This window comes from Vigna angularis, chromosome 4 (assembly GCF_016808095.1).
Source record: "Vigna angularis cultivar LongXiaoDou No.4 chromosome 4, ASM1680809v1, whole genome shotgun sequence".
NCBI lineage: Eukaryota > Viridiplantae > Streptophyta > Magnoliopsida > Fabales > Fabaceae > Vigna > Vigna angularis.
In genome coordinates this window covers 6,061,214-6,083,866 of record NC_068973.1, presented here as the reverse complement: position 1 = coordinate 6,083,866, position 22,653 = coordinate 6,061,214, and the positions used below count along the sequence as shown (strand labels likewise).

Sequence of the window (22,653 nt, the reverse complement as noted above, 5' to 3'; positions counted from 1 at the left end):
TTCTGATCCAACATACATCCCTTTCCTGACTTGAGCGTCGGAGTGCCTTTGCAGGTACCCAGCTCATTTTCCTCTCAGAGATCACATCGTCAAAGGAAAGATAGCACGGAAACAGCCTCACTGGAAGAAGTAGTTCAGAGTTGTTAGGTTTGTATCTCGGCCTCCACATCCCTACTGAAACATCATTTTTATATTAATAATGAAACTTTACATTTCTTAATACATAGAGACAATTAATTAATACATTAAAAAGAATATAAGAAGCAGGTCATTTAGTTAATGAAAAAATTAAATGAAAAGTTTTAATAAAAAATATAAGAATTTTGAATATACAAATTTAATACAGACTAAATGCTAATATTTATAAGAAAACGAAGAAAAGAGAATGGGACAAATAATTAATATCTTAACCTAAAATGGGATTGTTTGAATATCATTAAAGTTCTTAAAAAAAAAATCCTCAATCAAATTTTACTTATCTGACAATCGAATCTATAAGTTATAAAATGAAAGTATCGAAACTCTCTTGCTTCATATTTTATGGAAAAAAAATCTGATGATATGTGTATGGTTATCTGTATAGGCATTTAAGTATGTTTTGAGAAAGCAATTATGAAGCATGATATAGAGACATTAAATAAAACAGGGACCAATAGCACCATAGGAAACAAACACAGAAACACTGAATAATACTGTCTACTCACTCTGTCTCGAATTGCTTGGTGGGTGGTGCCTCTGCTACTTCTTCACACATGGTGGTTGCTCACTAATACTGGATTCTTTAAGATATCAAAGTTATAACTATATACTAGTCTTAAAAAGAACTCACAATTTATATATATATATATATATATATATATATATATATATATATATATATATATATATATATATATATAATCATGAAAGTCACATATTAACTATATACGTGATTAATTTATATTACAAATTGATTTTATAAAATTAAACACACGTTTTTAATTAGCTTAAATTCATGAATAAATAATCTCCTAACCAACAATTTTAAGATATCTTTCGTCAGCTATGAACTGAAATACTTAATGGCACATAAACATCTTAGCCTTTGTTGTTAAATACTGAAATCCAATAACTATAAATCATTAACGTCTATTCAGAATATGACGAAGTTTTTTTTATGTATTAAAATCCATTTGTAATTGATATATATCACAATTCAATTAATCTATATTAGCGTTTTAATTTCCTGCTGAAAATACCATTTGGTACATCTCAAGTGACCAAATTGACGTTAGTTTAGGTGCACGTTGCTTAAATAAATACCAAATAATGACCCTATTGACTACATATCTGTTTCCATCTGCCCGCAGGCAATAAATTCCATGGCGTAATAAACTACTTATTAAATAAGATTATATTCCCATGAATTTCTTCCACATTTTATACAAGTATAAAATTAAAAGGAAAAATAAAACTTCTTATATAGTTTCACTTTTCTTAGTTTTTACCGCATTATATATATATATATATATATATATATATATATATATATATATATATATATATCGCTATTTAAGGGAAACTAATTAGTTTTGGTGTCACTTTTTAATTAAATATTTTTTTAATAAATAAAAATAATCTGTCTAAACAGTTTCAAAACAACTACAGACAAATTATATTTTCATAAATTCTTTCAAACACTGATAGAAGTGTAAGTGACATAAGTCCAAATAAACACTTTCAAACGCACCCTTCGACTTATCGCAAACATATTATGATAAAGTGTTTAAGGAAGAAATCACGATATGATTAATTATATAAAGTTCTATAATTCATAGTTTGGAGTACAAAGCAGTGATTCTCAGTTCTACGTTATGCATCCATGATACTATTACCTTGGCCATAACATGGCAAAGAAATGCTTGAAAAGAAGAACTACGAGTAATCCTTGCGAGAATATGTAAAGTAAACTAAAACATGACAATGGTAGCGGTAACACCTCTTATTTTCTGCATATAGTTAAAACAGCATTCTGAACGTCACAGGTGGGTGCCTCAGTTGGAAGCAGGAGGGTACTTAGGGTGTGGTGGGTTGTAAACTGGTGGGGACTTATGAAGAGGAGGTTTATATTGAGACTCATGCACGGGTGGTTTTCCATATGGTGGCTTGTGAACCGGTGGTTGCTCAACAGGTGGCTTGTGAACCGGTGGCTTGTAAACTGGTGGTTTGTAAACTGGTGGGGACTTATAAACAGGTGGTTTCTCGTATTGTGACTCAAGCACTGGTGGCTTCCCATATGGTGGCTTGTGCACTGGCTGTTTCTGAACTGGGCTTTTGTAAACTGGTTTTTCCTCCTCAACTGGGGGCTTGTGAACCGGTGGCTTATAGACCGGTGGTTTTTCTACTGGTGGCTTGTAAACTGGTGGCTTTTCTACTGGGGGCTTGTGCACAGGTGGCTTTTGAACTGGAGGCTTGTAAGGCTTTTCATAGTTAGCAAGCACTTGAGGGGACAGAACAAGAGCTGCAAAGAGCAGAACTAGGGAGTTTAAGGAAACCATGTTGTTCATGTTTTAGTTGCTGAATGACAGAACCACTGCATGGTATTTATACTTGTTAGGGGTCTCACCATTACATACATATGTTTCAGTCTTTTAGTTATTTTATGACGCACTAAATAGATACCTCTCTGTAGGGTCAATATTTGGTGTGGATTTTCAGTAAATGTGTTGCTGTTTTTGTCTTTTTGTAGTTGTCAAGTTGGAAATTGAAATGGAACAATTATCTTTTCCACTATTTTTTTCATTTTCCAATACACGTATACTACTTCCGTTGAAAGGAGTTATAATTGTAGGTTTAGTTCCAAGTGCGATGCAAAAGCACTCCAAATAATTTAGTAGTAGCCTGTTTCAGTTTTGCTTCTCTGTTGCTTTATCCAAGAAAAAAGTGTCTCCACCGGAGAAACTGAATTATTTGGTATCATTTGCTATGTTTGATTGGTAAAAAGTATGTTTGATTGATAAAAAGTAAGATTCGTGTATTATAAAAAAAATGAGTGCAGTACATTGCTCTTCTTTTTTGTTTTTTCTGCAAGAAATACACCTACGACGGAATAGCTATGAGAAAGGAATTGAATGAAAAGCAACTACTAACATCAGTTAAAATAAAGATATCTAAAAATATTGAAGAGAAATAATGTATTTAAAGTAACCTATCTCAAACTATTGAATGTATCTAAATAGGACTAAAATATATTGTGCTGGCTATAGTGAAATTAGTATCCAGTGAATAGTGTCACTTGGTTTGATTTGCTGTTAAAGATGGTTAGCAAATTTCATTGTTTTCAACTATTTTGCTAGAAAAGTCCACACACGAGATTGAAAGCGGGTGTGCACCATAAATAAATAAATAAACAACAACTACAGTGACCTAACTTTATTTGGAATCTATATAAATCTTCCAATAAACCTTTTTTTTTCTAACCCCGCGAGTAGCAAATTCTAGTGTCACTGGTGCAAAATCACCATTTTACATGTAAATAATATTATTTTTTTCGAAAAAACAATGTCTGAAAGGAACCTTTACCAAAATAATAAATAAGCAACTCATTTTTATATTGAGTTCTTGAGCACCAATTATAAAAAGTATATATTACATATATTACTTATTGCTAACACCCACATTTGCTAGATAATTAAAAAAAATTAACTTGAAAAAAAATACAAAACAATAAAAACAATTAAAATACTAAAAACTAATAAAAAGATAGAAAAACAAGATGTTATTGTATATGACTAACAAGTATCTTTTATATTATTCTAACCGAATATGTGTATCACTATTAAGTTAACATGTATTTAGTCCATTTCTACTCGATTAGCACAATGTTGTACTGGCTACCTATTTACATTAATTTATAACTAACCACGATAGTTCAAAACACTTATTATTCATACTTATTTTTATTCTTAATTTGTATTTGTTCATGATTTATGTTCTTCTCATTGGAAGATGTAAAATTTTCTTCTTTTTGTTTTTATTTTAGGTTAATTGGTCTCTTTTAAATTATTGTATAGGAAAATGAAGAATTAATGAGAATGAGGGTTTATTACTAGAACTTTTTTCGCTCAACCACAACTGTTCAGTTAACATCGAAACAATTGTCTAGTGAATATATATATTTTTGTCCAACGAAATGTTATATTTTAGGAGTGGTTATTTAGTCGAGAAAGAAAAAAGAAAAAAAATTCTAGTTGTGGAAATATATATTTTTAGAGTTTTTTACTAATTCTAATATCTCATATATTTGTGAAAAGATATTTGTATACATATGATAAATAAGTCTTTAAAAACATTAAATTTTAACGTCTCAAAAATAGTGTTGTGTGTGGGTAATGATTTATAGGGTGATAATTGGGGAAGAAACTTGCCTCTGGGTGTTTAATGGGTTATGGAAAAAACCAACCAGCCCCTGTGTGATGTACTTCCAGATCCGGAAGTTACATTCAATAATTAAGAGGGATAAAATTGAAAGGAATGAAAAATTTAGGAGTGCGGGAAGAAAATAACGTGGTGCAATAAGAAGCCCCTTTCGCATCATGACCTTGTGATCCAGCACATTTTCCCTCGTTCTAAAGAAGGTGAACACACCCACGTTATTTCCTGCACTACCATATTTGTATTAAATTCTAAAATTATTCTTTATATTTTAAAATATTTTACACTTCATTTTTTTTTAACGGATGTCGACATCCGTTGAAGAAACAAAATTATTCAACAGATGTGCACATCCGTTAAGATTATTCTTTTTTAATTTTTAGTTTAATTTATTAGTTTATTCTATTTTAAATTAATATATAAATATTATTTAACTTTTTATAAATTTATTACGTAATTATATATAAATTCATTTTATTTTATTTTATAAAATAATTATTATTAATTTAATTTATGTATTATTATTTAAATAATTATTTAATTTATTTTATAGATCTATTAAAATGGGCGTGGCGACATCGGTTGAACTTTTTTTTTTAATTTTTAATTTTTTAATTTATTGTATTTTAAATTAATATATAAATAGTATTTAATTTTTTTAAAATTATTACTTAATTATTTATAAATTAATTTTATTTTATTTAATAAAATAATAATAATTATTTTAATTTATATATTATTATTTAAAAAAATATTTAAATATTTTTTTAAATCTATTGAAACGGATGTCTCCATGGTTTTTTTTTTTTAATATTTAGTTTATAGTTTTTTAATTTCTTATATTTTAAATTAATATATAAATATTATTTAACTTTTTATAAATTTATTACGTAATTATATATAAATTAATTTTATTTTATTTAATAAAATAATTATTATTAATTTAATTTATGTATTATTTAATAAATTATTTAAATATTTTTATAAATTTACTTAAACGGATGTGGTCATATCCATTACGGTTTTCTTTTTTTTTTAAATAAAAATAATAAACTAAAATATAAAATATGTAAACGGATGTCAATATCCGTTCACGGATGTCAACATCCGTTAAAGGTGGAACGAATATTGACATATGTTCATAGCGAGTCTACATAATTTGCAAAACGAAATTCTGTAGATTTAGACAACTCAAGCACCAAATACCTATTCTAACTACTTTCCTCAACTTCTAACACTCCTAGATTGTATTATACACCTAATTAGACTTATCTAAGTGATTCTAAACATTCCTACCACCAATCCAAAGAGATTATGAATCAATGTTTACTCTAAAACACTAAATTTCACCACTTAAGGACCCAAATCAAAATCTATCACTTTGCACATGTTTCTGACCATTTAGAAGACTCATACAAGTCACAAATGACTTACCTATAATGCCTAAACAGACCAAAAGGGCCACTGACCTCTAATTCCAAATTTCACCATCTCACTTCCTCTAGAATACCCTAAAACACTTCTAATTCCTTAACTTTCTATCCAGCAGTTACTATCACAGAATACCAGTTCATAATGTATCAAATTACATATGCACAATTCATCCCAATCAGCTCACAAACCACATTTATCATATTCACATTAATCATTCCAAACCTAAAGGATTTAACTTACACTATTACCACATTTCAGTTCAAACAACAACTATATGCAGAAATCAATACACACACCTATCCAATCATCAATTAAATTAGAAATCTAACTCCCCTTACTATAGAGATTCACAGCCCAGCTCGTCGGATTACCTCTACAGTACCTTGTACTGCAAGGAAACTCAACAGGACCCTACAAATCACCAATTGGTGACCAAAAACAACTCTTAGAGCTAAAATTTGACAGAGAATGGATAGGAAAACACCCAAAACACATGCAATCATTAGAGATTGTCTGGTCCAGGTTTGAAAACAGCAGAGAGAAATAGGAGAACAACTTACACGCTGGAAACGAGAAATTGATCGGTCAGTTACGAAGCCTTCAATGCCGTGGACGTCTGGGCACCTCCTGATCGTCAATCCGACAGCTCAGTGAGAAGGAATTCTAGAGAGAAGGCAGAGAACGAGTAGATAACGGAGGTTTTAGAGAGATGAAGTGATTTAGATAATGAACTGAGCTTTAGTAAGTTATATCTATATTATACGATTATTTTAAAATTAAAAAGCTCGTCTCATTATTTTAATCCACTTATCTACTCTATTACTCTAGTTTCCAGGTTTTTACATTCTCCCCAACAACAAAATTTTCGACCTCGAAAATTAGACTTACCAGAGAACAGGTGAGGATAAGACTTCCTCATGTCTCCCTCTAACTCCCAAGTGGAATCACCTGTCCTACTATCCCAGACAACTTTGACTAGATTGATGGTTTTGCCGCTAAGTTGCTTGGTCTGGCTCTCTACAATCCTGACAGGCTACACCTCCACAGGCAGATCCTCTCTTACTTGCACATCTTCAGCTTCTAACACATGAGATGGATCAGGCACATACTTCCTGAGCTGTGAGACATGAAACACTGGATAAAGGTTTGCAAGCCGAGGTGGCATGGCTATCTCATAGACAATTGATCCTATACGCCTCAGGATCTGATAAGGACCAAGGTATCTAGGAGACAACTTCCAAGCACGAATGGCTCTTCCCACACCAGTGGTAGGAGTCACTATGAGGAAAACATGATCCCCAACTACAAACTCCAACGATCTCCATCTCTGGTCAGCATAGGACTTCTGTCTACACTGAGATGCCTGCATCCTCTCCTGAATGAGCTTCACCTTCTCTATAGTCTGTTGAATCAAATCTGGACCGGTGAACACTGACTTTCCCTCCTGAAACCAGCAAAGACGTGTCCTACATCTTCTTCCATACAGTGTCTCAAACGGTGTCATAGGAATGCTAGCCTGAAAACTGTTGTTGTAGGTGAACTCCACCAACGACAACACCTCATCTCAGACTCCCAAGTGATCCATGACACACGTCCTCAACAAATCCTCTAGTGACTGGATCGTCCTCTCTGACAACTATGATATGCTAATAATTTTTTTAATAATTTTTTAATAATAAATTACGTGTTATTATTTTATTATATTTTATTAGTTTGTTTGAATTTATTTTTAAAAATATATTTAAAATAGATCAATAGTAAACGTTGTCAGAAAATTAAAAAAAATGTTAAAAAACTTTTTATAAAATAAACTTCCTCATTAAATCTTTTCATAAAGAAATATAAGAGAAGAAAAATGAAATGAATTTCTGTATAAGCTAAAACTGCTTTATTATTTGTTGCATAAAAAAATCATTTTAATTTAGGGCTAATTTCATTTTTTTCCCTTAAAATCCTTATAGAAACATTTTGTTTGAGTTAATTTTATTTTAATTACTAGAAATTGATTGTTTTTGCTTTGTTTTTTCTGTCAAAAATATAAATGGAGAACTTTCTAGCACATACGCTTAAAACTTTCTGATTCAGTTAATCTCCTTCAACATAATTACCTTTATATTAGTTTAGGTGCATGCACTTTGGAAAGGTCTCTTTAACAATTTTTTTTCACTTTGCAAACGTCTCTTTAACAATTTCTTTTTTGATAATTTTTTAACAATAATCTATGTGGTAACGTTTGATTGATCCGTTTCAAACCTACGTACCAATAGATTATATACATACCACTTGTCAAAAAAATTGTTAAAAAAAAGTTATTAAAATATATGTTTCATGCACTTTAGTAAACACCAAATACATTGACCTTCATTAACCACTCTTCTTCTGACTCTGTAACCTTTACTAACCACTCTTCTTCCGAGTCTGCTTCACAGAAAATTTCATGCACCTACGTTGCACGACAAGAATCTATGATTCATTTCTAAGTTGACCATATTACGTTAAAGTGATTTAGGATTAATAATTAATCAGCCGAGACAAGTAATATCAGAAGGCTTAAAAGATATTCTATTCATAAGCTGGAGTACAAAGCACAAATATTTCATCCCCGTGCATGCATATTCTTATCTTGGCCAGAGACAGTAAAAAAGACAACTTGAAACCAAGAAACTAAGAGTAATCCGTTCCACAATTCGTAAGCAAATCTATAATCCGAGCATGGCAATGGTATAGTAATAATAGCTATGCCTCTTATTTAGCACATACTTAGTACACCTCTTATCATGCATCATAAACGGGTGCTATCAGTTGGAGGGTACTTCGGGTAAGGTGGCTTCCCATATGGTGGCTTATACACCGGTGGCTTCTCAACTGGGGGCTTGTAAACCGGTGGCTTCTCCACTGGTGGCTTGTACACTGGTGGTTTCTCCACCGGAGGCTTGTACACCGGTGGTTTCTCAACTGGGGGCTTGTACACCGGTGGCTTCTCAACAGGGGGCTTGTACACCGGTGGCTTCTCAACAGGGGGCTTGTACACCGGTGGCTTCTCAACAGGGGGCTTGTACACTGGTGGTTTCTCATATTGAGACTCATGCACAGGTGGCTTTCCATACGGTGGCTTGTAAACTGGTGGTTTCTCAACTGGGGGTTTGTAAACTGGTGGTTTCTCAACCGGGGGTTTGTAAACTGGTGGTTTCTCAACCGGGGGCTTGTAAACTGGTGGTTTCTCAACCGGGGGCTTGTAAACTGGTGGTTTCTCAACCGGGGGCTTGTAAACTGGTGGTTTCTCAACCGGTGGCTTGTAAACGGGTGGTTTTTCAACCGGTGGCTTGTAAACGGGTGGTTTTTCTACTGGTGGCTTATAAACTGGTGGTTTTTCAACTGGGGGTTTGTACACAGGTGGCTTCTCAACGGGAGGCTTGTAGACAGGAGGTTTTTCTACTGGGGGCTTCTCATAGTTAGCAAGCACTTGAGGGGACAGAACAAAAGCTGCAAGTAGCAGAGCTAGGGAGCTTAACGAAGCCATGTTCTTCATGTTTTAGTTGCTGAATAACACAAGCAGTGCATGGTATTTATACTAGTTTGGGGACTTACTGTTACGTACATGTCTCAGTCTACTAGTTCTTTCTATGATGCGGTGGCAAGTTGCACCTGTGTAAAAGGTCAATCTTTGGTGTTGAATTTCAATGATTATGTAGGAGATGCTGTCTTCTTGTAGCTGCAAAGTTTGAAGTTAAACGGGAACATTGAGAACTACATGTCAGTGGGAACATGTTTATCAGTTTCAACGCACCGACTAGCTGTCCCATTAATTAATTTTGGATAATTTCAAGTGCCATACCAAATAATTGAATGGCTCGAAAGAGTAGTGGCTAGTGTCTGGTTCTGACTCATGCTTACTAACTGAGAAATAGAGTCTTCACATGGGAGACTTAATTTAGATATATATGCCAAATTAGAGCCTGCTTTGCATATATATAGTTTTGTTGCTAACTTGTTATACAATTCTTCTTAAGTTTACACTATAATTAATGGTAATTTGTAAGTGAAACGTTACTTAATGATTAAGTACGTTTTTTGTTCGAAAGAAAACCTACCACGCAAACCTATTGGGAAATGAATGCTGTTTGATAACAGGTTTAAACTAAGGCAATTTTGCGCCTCTGTAAAGTACTCTACCTGAAAGCTTGCAACAAAATCTTTTCAACCATTTTGATATTCGTCTGATATCTCTACCTCCAGTTCCTGAGCTCTTTCTTCTTAATATTCTCTTTCGTTTTAAGCAGAAAAAGTGACCTGATCATGGGGCTAAGTTTTAATATAAGAGTTTCATTATTTCATCTTCATCCTAAAAATAAAAATTCATTTTAATCTCATTTCCAAATTCAACAAGTATATAATTTTTGTTTCATTTTATCATCACCTGATAATAATGACGAATATATACCTATACTCATATCATATTTGTACCGTTTCAAATATTAATTAAATTATTTTTATAAAAAATATAAATTTCAACAAAGAAAAAAATTATGATATTATCAAAATATTCAATATTAAAAGAATATATTTTTTTTTTTGCTTTTTTGGATATCAAATATTAAAAAAATATTTAATTATATAAATATCAAATTAAAGTATTAAATAATAATTAAAAAAATTCAAAAAATTATTACATCTAATTAAAATTTCATAATAATCAAAATATTTGTTAATTTTCCAAATAATTAGTAATTTCACTTGTATTCAATTCACTTACGTATAGAAAAGAAGAAAAATAATTAAGTATGATATAGTAAACGAAATTAAAAAATTTAGTTCTGAAACATAATAATATTTTAATAAATTATTGATATTTAAAATTATTTAATAAATTATAAATAATTTAGTAATTTAAACATAAATAAAGATGAATATGAAAATAAATATTGAAAAGATACCTATTCAATTTTAAAAAATAAATATTACTCATTCATTTCCATAAAATCTTCAGATTTTCCGTCATAAGCAACTTCATTTACCATCCCTATTTTGGTACAGTGGTGAAAGAGTATGGTTAATTCCATTCTAGGATCGAAGACTTCTCAGCCACCGACATCTTTTTGAACCTAATGCTCTGTTTTTCGGCAGAGTAAAAAGGAATAAAGGAGAAAGGGAATTGTTTTCACCTTTGTAAATTCATTGAATATAGATTATTATTGTCTACTCCATTTACCAATAAAAAACATACTTTTTGAATTCAAATTATTCAATGCCTTTTCACTAAAACTTGTTGTCTGCATGTTTAATTATTTAAGATTCCATTCTCAGTGTAATTCCATTTTACTTTCTATATCAAATATGTATCGTACGATCCTTATACTTGGCCGTATGTCCTCTCGTACGGTTTTTTCATGGTCGTTTTCTCAGGCTGATCTCTTAGATCGTCCACTGTTTTTTCAGAATATCTTTCCGTAACCGTGCAAACTAGTAATGACTCAAGGTCCATCCAGCCTTAAACAACATAATGTTTTGAACAAGGGATCACCAAACCCAACCGAAACAAAATATAAATTAATTTAAAAAATCAAAATTTAATCAGTGAAAACTATTTTATATTTACTTGCGTTTAAGCATGGAGAGAATATTAATTTTTTAAAATAATATTGTGAATAAAGGTATAGCTGTTAAGAACGTCGAATTGGTGTTTAATTATTTTTCTATTAATAACCTCAGAAAACTTTTATTATAACAAGTTAGAAAATTTGAGGTTCTCAAAAACAATAATATTTCAAGTTAATAAAAATAGGTGTAAGAAAATATATATATTTATATATATATATATATGCAAAATATTTTTTATTGATCTAAAACTCTTTGAAAAGGTAAATTACAACCACACTTTATATATGAAACTTGTAATTATAAAATGTTAAAATTAATGGACAAATACACTACGCAATCTGTAAAATGATTCGCGCGACTTTTTACAAGAGACAGTGAGAAATACTCAACAAATTAAGATTAAAGAAACATCAAACTCACCGAACTTCTTGACATAAGAAAACTTTTTAAAAGATTTAAAATTTGTACTTATCAAATTTTAAGGAGATTTTTCTTGAATATGTAAGATGTGAAATGTCAAATATAATTACTAAAACTCAAGAAAGTGATAAAAAAATTATAAAAATATGCTAACAAATATGCTAAAAGATTATAAAACTCAACTGTATATCACTAATAATAATTAATTATATTAAATTATGATCGACTATGTTCTACTTGAAGCCTTTTTAAAATATGCTAAAAATGACACTTAAAAGTTTAAATGAAAGTAGCTAATGAATATATATGTGATACTTATTCTTAATTTAATCACTACGGAATGCATGATTCATTTTCATTCAAACATAAAAAGTTATAAAGAAACAATATACTTTTGTATAATCATCAAAATACAACAAAGTTAAACTAAATCTCGAATCTTCATGACCCATAATTAATTTTGTATCAACTTTTTATTCTTTATGTTTTCTCCCCTTTTATTTATTTTTTATTTGTTATTACTCATTTTCTTATCATCTCTTAAATATCCCTCGCTTCTTGGATTTATCTATTGTTGATATACAAACATATATTTGTTTTATTAAAATTATTAAGTATTATCTTGTATTATGTTTAAAAATAAAATATTTAAAAATTATTTATATATTTCATTGTTAAATAATTACACATGTTTAATAATTACATAATTTAAATGTTAACGGTAAGTGCAATTTAAATATATATTTTTATATATTTTTTAAAGTTAAACCATGACAAAATTTTAAGTTTTAAAATGGACAATTCTTCATATATTATTATCGAAGGTTGAAATATCTAATATAAAACTTTTAATTTTAAAACTCTATGCTTAAAAAAAGTTCGCATATGGTATAAATTAAATCCTTCCATCCAAATTAAGAATTCAAAGTTTAAACTCAGATGTAGGTTTAATAAAGCACATAAACAATACCTTTTAGTTTCGGGTATTTTTCTAGTTTTAAAGATTAGTTTTCTTCTTTTAATTTATAGTTTTAAAATAAATTAATTACATTAAAACTATTCCGAGATATATTCGTATATTGTTGTGGTGAGGTCAATCAAATAACAGTAAAAATAAATACAGCAGTGATATTGATTGTGAAATTGTAAGGGTAATAATAGACTTCAAAATCAACCCATTGGGTTATTCATATATCTTCTTCCAATCAAGATTTTCTATTTAAAAATTAAAATCTAATTAAAAGAACCAATATCATCACCACTCAAACCAATGTTAATTGAAATTTAATTTTCCTTTTAATAATCTCTTAAAGTTTCACTTGAACCTAACCACAACCCAATTTAATTTAATTATATTTTAGTGAGTGGGATTATTGAGTTTTATTCACCCCCATTTATAATTAGAGGAGATAACCTGTTTATAAATTATGAAACCCAATGAACTCCATCCAACTTAACTACTGTGTAATATATATATATATATATATATATATATATATATATATATATATATATATATATACACTAAAAAACCTATTTATCTTATTGGAAATATTTATTTTAAATGATTTTTTAATAATTATTTAAAAAAATACTCAGCTGATAATCTAACTCAATCTAATTATAATTGAGTTGAATGATTAAATAATAAAACTAAATTTAACACCACTCGTTCCAATTAAATTTAATTAAAAATTAGATTAAATTCGACTGATATATGACTGGCCCCTCTAATTTCACTTATGATCAAAAGAAGAAAAACTACTAAGAATTAACACTTTTTTTTTGTAATTTTAATTTCAATTTTATTTCCTCATGATCTATTAATTTTTATTTTTATTTTAAATTTTAATCTGGTCTTAATTTTCAATTGAGACAGGTTTTGAAAGTTAAAAAATATTATTTTAAATTGTGATGGTTTTTTCTCATTTAAGAGAAACGGGGAATTGAACCAAAAATATTGGTCTGTCCAGAGCACATACCAAATGATATAGACGTGTTAACCACCACAGATAAATATAAACAGAAAAGGAAGAAAAAAAACAAAAGACAAATTACAAAATTACATTTATTATAAGTCAAAATATTAATTACTTTTATAATATTGAGCAAATATTTTTATTGATAGTGGTTGCTTTAATAATATGACATAATTTTTTTTCTAAGAAATTATTAAGTCATGATTTTTTTTTAGTTGATTGTTCAATACAAATTTTAATTTTCAACCACATTAATCAGTAATTAACTTTTCAATAAATATTAAACGTGATAAAATATTGATAGTTTATCACTAAACTAATATTTTATTAACTAAAATAACTTTAAACTATTCAAGATTACTTAAAAATGTTTAAGTGTTATATTTTTTACATTATATTTATGGTTTCAATATTTTTTTAAGGCTTGTAAAACAAGTGTATTGTGATTTTGATTCTTGTAAATTTTTTCTCTGTTCTTATTATTTTCAAAATTGAAAATCTTTTTGTCTTTATGCCTAGTATTATCTAACACTCTATGTGTGTTCAATTAAAAGTCAAATATTCTAGGTAATTATATTATTAGTGTTATTACACAATATACATACACACACACATATATATATATATATATATATATATATATACATATATATATATAATATCTTTAAAAATTATGATTTATACAGATAATAAAAAATATTATTTGTTTTAGAGCTTGAAACTTAGTTATGATTTTGAAATAAGAGTATTTTATATTTGAGATATTATTTACTTTTGAGTCTAAGCTTAAATGTGGTTTTATTCTTAAAAAAAAATACATTAAAAGATTGAAAGAAAAAAAGATATTTAAACTTTTCTTAATATACCTTCTAAACAATTCAAAACTACTGAATCTATTGAAACAATTTTAAATTTTGAAAAAAAAAATCAAAATTAAATATTTTACAAAGACAAAACAAAAATTTATATATTTAATAAAGACTAAAAATAAGTATTTCCAATTTTATCACATGAAGGACAAGGGAAATAAGAACAATATTTTTTATATTTGAGATATACTAAAGACATTGAAAATTATACTCCTGTATTGTATTTTCTTTTCAAAAGTTTTGTTTCTTTTGTCATTCTTAACGTTTAAAAAGGTTATAAAAATAACACTAACTAACTTTTTCTTTTATGATTTATACTTTTATCCTTCCTTTAATCTTTAATATATAAATACTTTATTGAATTAAAAAAAAAAGTCATTACACTCTTTTTTTTCTTTTGAAAAGAACCTTACATTTACTTTTAAATTTGTACAATGCATTGATTAGTTTGAAAAAGAAACTCACTTGAGAACATGCAAAGGTAGTGTTGTCAACATATGTTTTACACTAAAATCAATCACGTAACTTAAAGAACATAAAATAATGAAAGTTGGGCAGAAATTAATGTATGTATAATAAAAAAAGTGATTTCCTTTTTCTAAAAGCAAACATGTTGGTAAACGACCGCGTTCAAGTTATTCTTCTCCCAACACATCAAATGATAAAGACACGTTAACTAACCTACACAATTATATATACCAAAAAAGAAAAAGAAAAACAGCAGCAAATGACAAAAAGCTACATGTATTAAAAATAACTCAAAATTCATAATTTTAATTTGAAGGGTTAAAAAAATTACTGGTACAAACTTTAATTTTTAGGAAAAAAATTAAGAAAAAATAATGAAAAAAAAATATGAAATGAGTTACGTTACTGAAGTTAGTTTAATTTGTAAAAAGTCGTAATTCTTTTAAATTTTTAATTTGTTCATAAACTACCTTTGACTTACGAAATTTATTTAAATTTTTTTCTAAAACTTTGAGTAGAAAATTTGTTCAAATATCACCTAGAATTATTATTTTTCACTCTTATAAATACACACTTTAATATCGTATTTTCTGTTATTCAAGTGTTTATTTCGCATGTTATTTATGAAGTAGCTAAATAAATTAAATCAATCATCTTAAATTAACTACTATATTTTTTTTGCACACACATATCTATAGTCTTAGATATTGTCTCTTTTAAATTTATATCATCATTTTAATTATCTTTAAATTGAATTCTAATAATTTTTGGAAATAAATAATTAAAAGATATCATTTCAAATCCAAAATACAATTTATATATTTAAAAATTTTATTTACTATGAAGTTTATTTATAATATAATTCATATATTAAATTTATTTAGTCAGACTAAATTTTATAATCAAGTTAATTTACACTTCTCGATTAAAAAACTATTTTTGATCAATTAACTTGGGACACTAGTTAAAATTTTGTATTTTAAATTGAATAATATAAAAATATATAATTAAAGATGACTATTTTTCATAATTAAATTATTTATTAAAATAGAAATACTGTGATGGATACAGCTATTCACCGTCTGTATCTTTTGACAATGTAAGCCAGAATTTAAAGCTTGATAATGTTATTTTATGAATAGAAAAATGAAAGAGAAATATTTAACTTTTTCATAGAATGCACATTGCCTACCTATGGAGTAGGGAAGGGTTGGTGTTCCATATTCTACACTACCGCTACAAAATTCCCTTGTCTCCTTTTTTCTTCTCACAATCATATCTTTGAAATTGAAATTTTAAAACTAAATTTCTCACAATATCACTTTCAAATTAAAATTTTAAAAGTAAAATATGTTTTACAACTTCTTCAACAAGTGAACACAAAAATTCTTAGAAGGCAAAATGAGTTCTTAAGAACCATCAATATTTAAAGTTTATTAAATATAAATATTATTTGTTGTTTGTTTTGTCTAACGTATGTTTATATATATATATATATATATATATTGATCATCTCAATGTCAAATTTATAAATGTTCAATTTTATGTTTATAGATAATGTATGCATTTTCATTCTTCTAATAGGATTTCATAACGGTCTATCAACATTAAAATCCCATGAAGAACATTATAAAAGTTGTTCCATACAAAAATCATATTTTTAAAAAAGACTGCAAGTTAGAGTTGTATTAAACGTCGCACTTTGTTTAAAAGTTGATAGAAGTTATGTGCATAGACATGTAAAACTTTGTTGTGTTTCAAATAAGTTATTAAAGAAGCCATACACATTTAATTTAATGCTTAGTCAAGAGCATTTAATATGTCTCACTACTTTAATCATGATCAAAAGAAAAAAAATGGTAATAAGAGAAACTTTCAATTTGGCTCACAACGACTTCAAAGAATTTGCAATGACTATTTTCTTCTCAAAATCTTTGTAAAAAGGATATTTGTCAAGAAGAAAGATAGGAGAAGCTCTTATAATAAGAACGATAACATGTTTTTTGTATTCTTAAGTAATTCTTAGCCTTATTAACATTTCTTATATTGAAAAACATGATATTTAACACAAAATATTTTTTCCTACCTCAATGCAATGGATAAATCATCAATACCTACCTCTAACTAGGAATCCCCACCTTCAAGTTAAACAACTCTTCTTGCTCTAAACTCAAAGTAGGTTACCTTCTTTGGTATACTTCTCCTTCCTTAGGTTGGGTCGATCCCATTTGTGGTGGCATCATTGTTTGAATCTTGAGTATCCTAAAAAGATAAATATTCTATATAATTATTTCAACATTAAATAATATTCATTAACAACACACAAAAAAAGTTTTAAAATACCTACTTGAAATTAGGTTAAAAATGTAGGAGAAATTTCATCTAAATTTATTTGCATTGACTTTTATATTCCCTGGTCCCTTTCTAAACTTAAGTTACAATGCAAGCGATGGAATTGCATTAGTTTCCATGTGCATAAAGAGATTTTACATTCTGATCAAATAAAAAATAGTTTGGGTAAGTATATTTATTTTTAAGTATAATGACTAAAATGTAAAGTTTGTGTAAGTATATATATGTATATATGTATATATGTATGTATGTGTGTTGATTTTTTTATCAAATCACACATGACACTTGACTTTTTTTTCTTTATTCTTTTCTGTTTATCATTATTTCTTTTACAGCTGTGTACAATGAATAAGCACTTTACTTTTGTCGTTTTCATATTAACTGGAGACGATCTTTAACTACTCTTCCGTGTCTACCTCACTAAATTTTATGCACAACCGTGGTACGACAAGAATCTTAAGATTAACGTTTCTTTTTTTATCAGAAAAATAAACATACAAGTCAGACAAAGGTAACAGGGTATCCAACTAATATACTCTAAGATTTATACTTAAGCTGATCAGAGTGTCATAAAGTAATTTATTAAGGATTTGCTTGCTTAATCGACCCAGCAATTATCAAAATCACAAAGTTCTATTATTAAGAGTTTTCAGTACAAAAGATCACACATTTTTTTCTCTGTTTTACATTCATGCATCCATGACACTCTTATCTTGGCCACAACACTGTAAACAAATGATTAAAAATAAACGAAGACAGCAGGAGTAATCCTTGGCATGATTCGTAAACTAAGCTACACACTCTGAGCTTACAGCTTTTATTTATCACATACTTCAGATACAACTCTTAACATACTGCAGAATCGTTTGTCATCAGTTGGAGCTTGGAGGGTACTTTGGGTGAGGTGGCTTCCCGTACGGTGGCGTGTACACCGGTGGCTTTACAATCGGAGGCGTGTAAACTGGTGGCTTGTAAACTGGTGGTTTTTCAACTGGGGGTTTGTACACCGGTGGCTTCTCCACAGGTGGCTTGTACACTGGTGGTTTTTCAACCGGAGGCTTGTACACTGGTGGCTTCTCTACCGGGGGCTTGTAGACCGGTGGTTTTTCAACTGGAGGCTTGTACACCGGTGGCTTCTCTACTGGGGGCTTGTACACTGGTGGTTTTTCAACTGGTGGCTTGTACACGGGTGGCTTGTACACTGGTGGCTTGTAAACTGGTGGTTTTTGAACTGGGGGTTTGTACACCGGTGGTTTTTGAACTGGGGGTTTGTACACTGGTGGCTTCTCCACAGGGGGCTTGTAAACCGGTGGTTTCTCAACTGGGGGTTTGTACACGGGTGGTTTTTGAACTGGGGGCTTGTACACCGGTGGTTTTTGAACTGGGGGTTTGTACACTGGTGGTTTTTGAACTGGGGGTTTGTACACCGGTGGTTTCTCTACTGGGGGCTTGTACACCGGTGGCTTCTCCACTGGTGGCTTGTAAACCGGTGGTTTTTCTACAGGTGGTTTATAGACCGGTGGCTTCTCAACCGGGGGTTTGTAAACAGGTGGTGTCTCAATGGGAGGCTTGTAGACAGGAGGTTTTTCTACTGGGGGCTTGTCATAGTTAGCAAGCCCTTGAGGGGACAGAACCAGAACTGCAAGAAGCAGAACTAGGGAGCTTAAGGAAGCCATATTGTTGATGTTTTAGTTGCTGAATAACACAACCAGTTCATGGTATTTATACTACTTTGGGACTTACTGTTACGTACATGTTTAAGTGTCTAGTTGTTCTATGATGCGGTGGCTAGTTAGCATCTTTGTAAAAGGTCAATCTTTTGTGTTGAATTTCAATCAGTGAGAAGGTGTGATTTTGTCTTCTTGTAGTTGCAAAGATGGAAAATAAACATGAATACTGATAAGTCCTTACCGGTTGAATATTTTCTTCATTTTTAAATTCACCGACGCCCTATATCCGTTTAAATTAAACAGGGATCATTTAGTTGCCATAACAAATAATTTAATCTTTTGACTATGTAAGAAATTAAACCATAGTCTTTGCATGAGCCTTAATTTAATATACCAAATTATGGCCAAGTAATGTTTGTAGATTTTATTTCCATGGATCTGAATGTTTGGCTGGACTAGCTCAAATCACTTTCAAGCAAGTTTTTATGCAGGTCATGTGGTATATATATAAATAAACATGAGTTACTTCCATACTTGTGGTTTTTGCACCAAACTAGGCATATTTGCCTATAATATTACTAAAATGGGCAAATTCAACCAAAATTACGAAAATGGGGAAGTCGTGGAGCCCAAACGACTTCAATTGAAGAAGTCGTGCCCCCCCTGCACGACTTCACACTGTTCATATGTACAGTGTTGAAGTCGTACATCCCAAAAACGACTTCTAATGACCGTAATCGATTACAATGTAATGGTAATCGATTACAGAGTGTTGAAATCGTGACCACACTAGTAGGATAAAGAGAAAAGACACCGATTAGATTTGGTTATAGGCTTCGGTTTTACAACCGAAGCATATGTGAGCGAGGTAAAAAAGCCAAACTTCATGACTCGGTTATGGACCGAAATAAAACGAGATAAAAATATGTCTCGGTTCTCTAAGAACCGAGGCAGTAGGGTGCTTTTTTTTTTAATTGTTCAGATTTAGAACTCAATTCAGCATCCCAAACAGAACTTTCCAGCTAAAGAATCTAAGACAATCGAAAGAAAACCATACACGAATCAAACAAGAAACAACACACAATATTAAAACAATGTTAAACCATTGATTGAACAATCTAAAACAATCAAAAGAAAACCATACAGGAATCAAACAAGAAACAAGACACAATATTACAATAATGTTAAACCATTGATTGAACAGAGTTTGACAAGAAAAACCTAAAACTAATGAGAAGTTTGACGGCGACTCGCGGCTGCAAACGCTACTAGGGCGGCGACGACATTTGAAGGGTGAGAGGGTAGCAGCGACAAGCGCCGAAGCGGAGACGACAGAGGGCTCCGATCTGGAGCGGTGGATCTGGAGCGGCGGATCTGGATCTGGAGCGGTGGATCTCGCCGATCTGAAGATCTGCATGTGGAGTGGCGGATCTGCATGTGGAGCGGCGGATCTGCATCTGGAGCGGCTTGGCCCTTTTCTATTTCCAGCGAAGGCAGCAGTGCGGAAGCAGCAACGACGGAGGCTCAGCGACAGCGAAAGAGTGGAGTCGTTGGAGGAAGCACCACAGGCAGCAGCGGCGAGGCGGAGAGCAGGAGGAAGGAGAAGCACGCGCAGAGGAAAAATAGGAGAGTAATGGAATGAGAAGCGCGGAAAAGGTTAAGTCTGAATAAAGTGGAGAGGTATAGGCATCGGTTGCCTAGTCACCCGAGGCAATAGGGCCTTTTTTCTGAACTGGGTAGAGGTATATGCCTCGTGTCTTGAATTAACCGGTGCCATATCATTATTCTACCCCAGCTCTTAGATTAACCGATGTATATAAGCTTATACGCTTCGGTTTTCACATAATCGAAGCCTATATAGCGAATTAAAAATTACATTTTTTACTAGTGCCACCCTGCACGACTTCAAATAAGTATGCCAAAAACGCACTGGTAATCGATTACAACACTTCTGTAATCGATTATCAGGTTGTATTTGGTGCAAGATTCATTCTGGTAAGCGATTACAAGGTTGTTGTAATCGATTACCAGTGTGTTTTTGGTCGGTTTTTGAAATTTTGTATTGTAATTGTGGTGCATATTTTGAAGTTTATTAAATGTATTGATATGAATTTGTGTAAGCACGCATTGTTGTTGATTACATTGTGATGTATTGTTTTGTATAGGAAGAGTATATGATTTTATGTAATAGAAATAAGAGAAAATCATAAGATGAAATGAGAAATGAAATTTGTAGTATTTTATTGAATTAAAAGTGCATTACATAAGGAACAAACTAAAATTAAAAGAAAAGGACAGTACAAATTGAAAGGCATCTAGGAAGATGATCCACCATGTGGACCAAAATGACGACGCAGATACTCAATGTCGTGCTCCACATGCTCAACTCGAGCCTCAATAGTATCGAAGCGGTCACCCATGTTCAGCTCCAATTGTTCAAATCTTGCATTCATGCTTTCATTGAGTGTATTGAAGTTGTCCTCAACAAATGTTCGGAGATCGTTTATCCCCCTCATGACATCATCAAATCTACTAGTTTGTTGTTGACGAACTGGTGGTAGTTGTAGTTGAGGAGGTGGTTGATTTTGAAGTCGTGCCCCCTCCCCACAACTTCCCTTTTTTGATTTTTTTTTTAAATTCTATTTGTATAATTTATGTATTTTAAATTTTAATTATTTATAAACTATATTATTATTATAAATATAAATTCTATGTTATTTATTTGTTAACAACAATTAAACAAATTATTTTCTCAATAAGTACTTAAAAAACGAGTGGAGAAAAGCTTATATGAGAGGACACTGCAAATCACTTTATACGGAATGAAATAAATGTAATACTATACGTAGCTTATAATTGCATGGAAGTCTATATATATATATATATATATATATATATATATATATATGACAGTGCTATAGTCACAGTGCTATATTCACAGTGCTATATTATTGTTTAGTACTTCCTATTTTAGACCGTAACACCCACTATATTCATGAACGTTTATACGCTCTATAACAACTTCATCTTCACATCCAAACTGCACGTCCAAGAGCTCTCCTACTACTCCAATCTTACAAACTCTTCCCAACATTTATTCAAATATGGCATCAGGGAACTTACCAGCATCTTCATCATCGCAGTTGATCGATGAACAACCTTTAATATTGGATAACGTTGATGACTTCAAACACTTATACTTTTATAATTTTGTTAACATTATTCTTTAATTTATTTATTTATTACATCATTACAGCTTACGAGGTCAAGCAACCAACTGTCACGGCAAAACTTGCTGCATTGAGAAACCAATACCCACAACAAGTTGAATGGATAGATAAAATCCCATTACAAAAATGGTCTCAGGCTTTTGATGGAGGGAGAAGATATGGACATATGACGACTAATCTTGCTGAGTGCACCAACTCCATTTTAAAGGGAGCATGTTCA

At 30.5% G+C, this 22,653-nt stretch overlaps 2 protein-coding genes across 2 annotated transcripts; both read right to left on the bottom strand.

The window, feature by feature from the left end:
• Window positions 1-1,785: 1,785 nt before the first annotated feature.
• Window positions 1,786-9,400, bottom strand: LOC108330173 (repetitive proline-rich cell wall protein 2). Its single transcript, XM_052876116.1, has 4 exons — window positions 8,633-9,400; window positions 8,207-8,290; window positions 6,911-7,291; window positions 1,786-2,549 (listed from the first exon to the last, which is right to left on the bottom strand). The coding sequence occupies exons 1-4, from the start codon at window positions 9,374-9,376 to the stop codon at window positions 2,034-2,036; spliced, it is 1,725 nt and encodes a 574-aa protein (XP_052732076.1). The 5' UTR covers window positions 9,377-9,400; the 3' UTR covers window positions 1,786-2,033.
• Window positions 9,401-18,147: 8,747 nt separating this feature from the next.
• LOC108330647 (repetitive proline-rich cell wall protein 2) lies at window positions 18,148-19,235 on the bottom strand. Its single transcript, XM_017565143.2, has one exon. The coding sequence runs from the start codon at window positions 19,207-19,209 to the stop codon at window positions 18,406-18,408; it is 804 nt and encodes a 267-aa protein (XP_017420632.1). The 5' UTR covers window positions 19,210-19,235; the 3' UTR covers window positions 18,148-18,405.
• Between the last annotated feature and the right edge of the window lie 3,418 nt (window positions 19,236-22,653).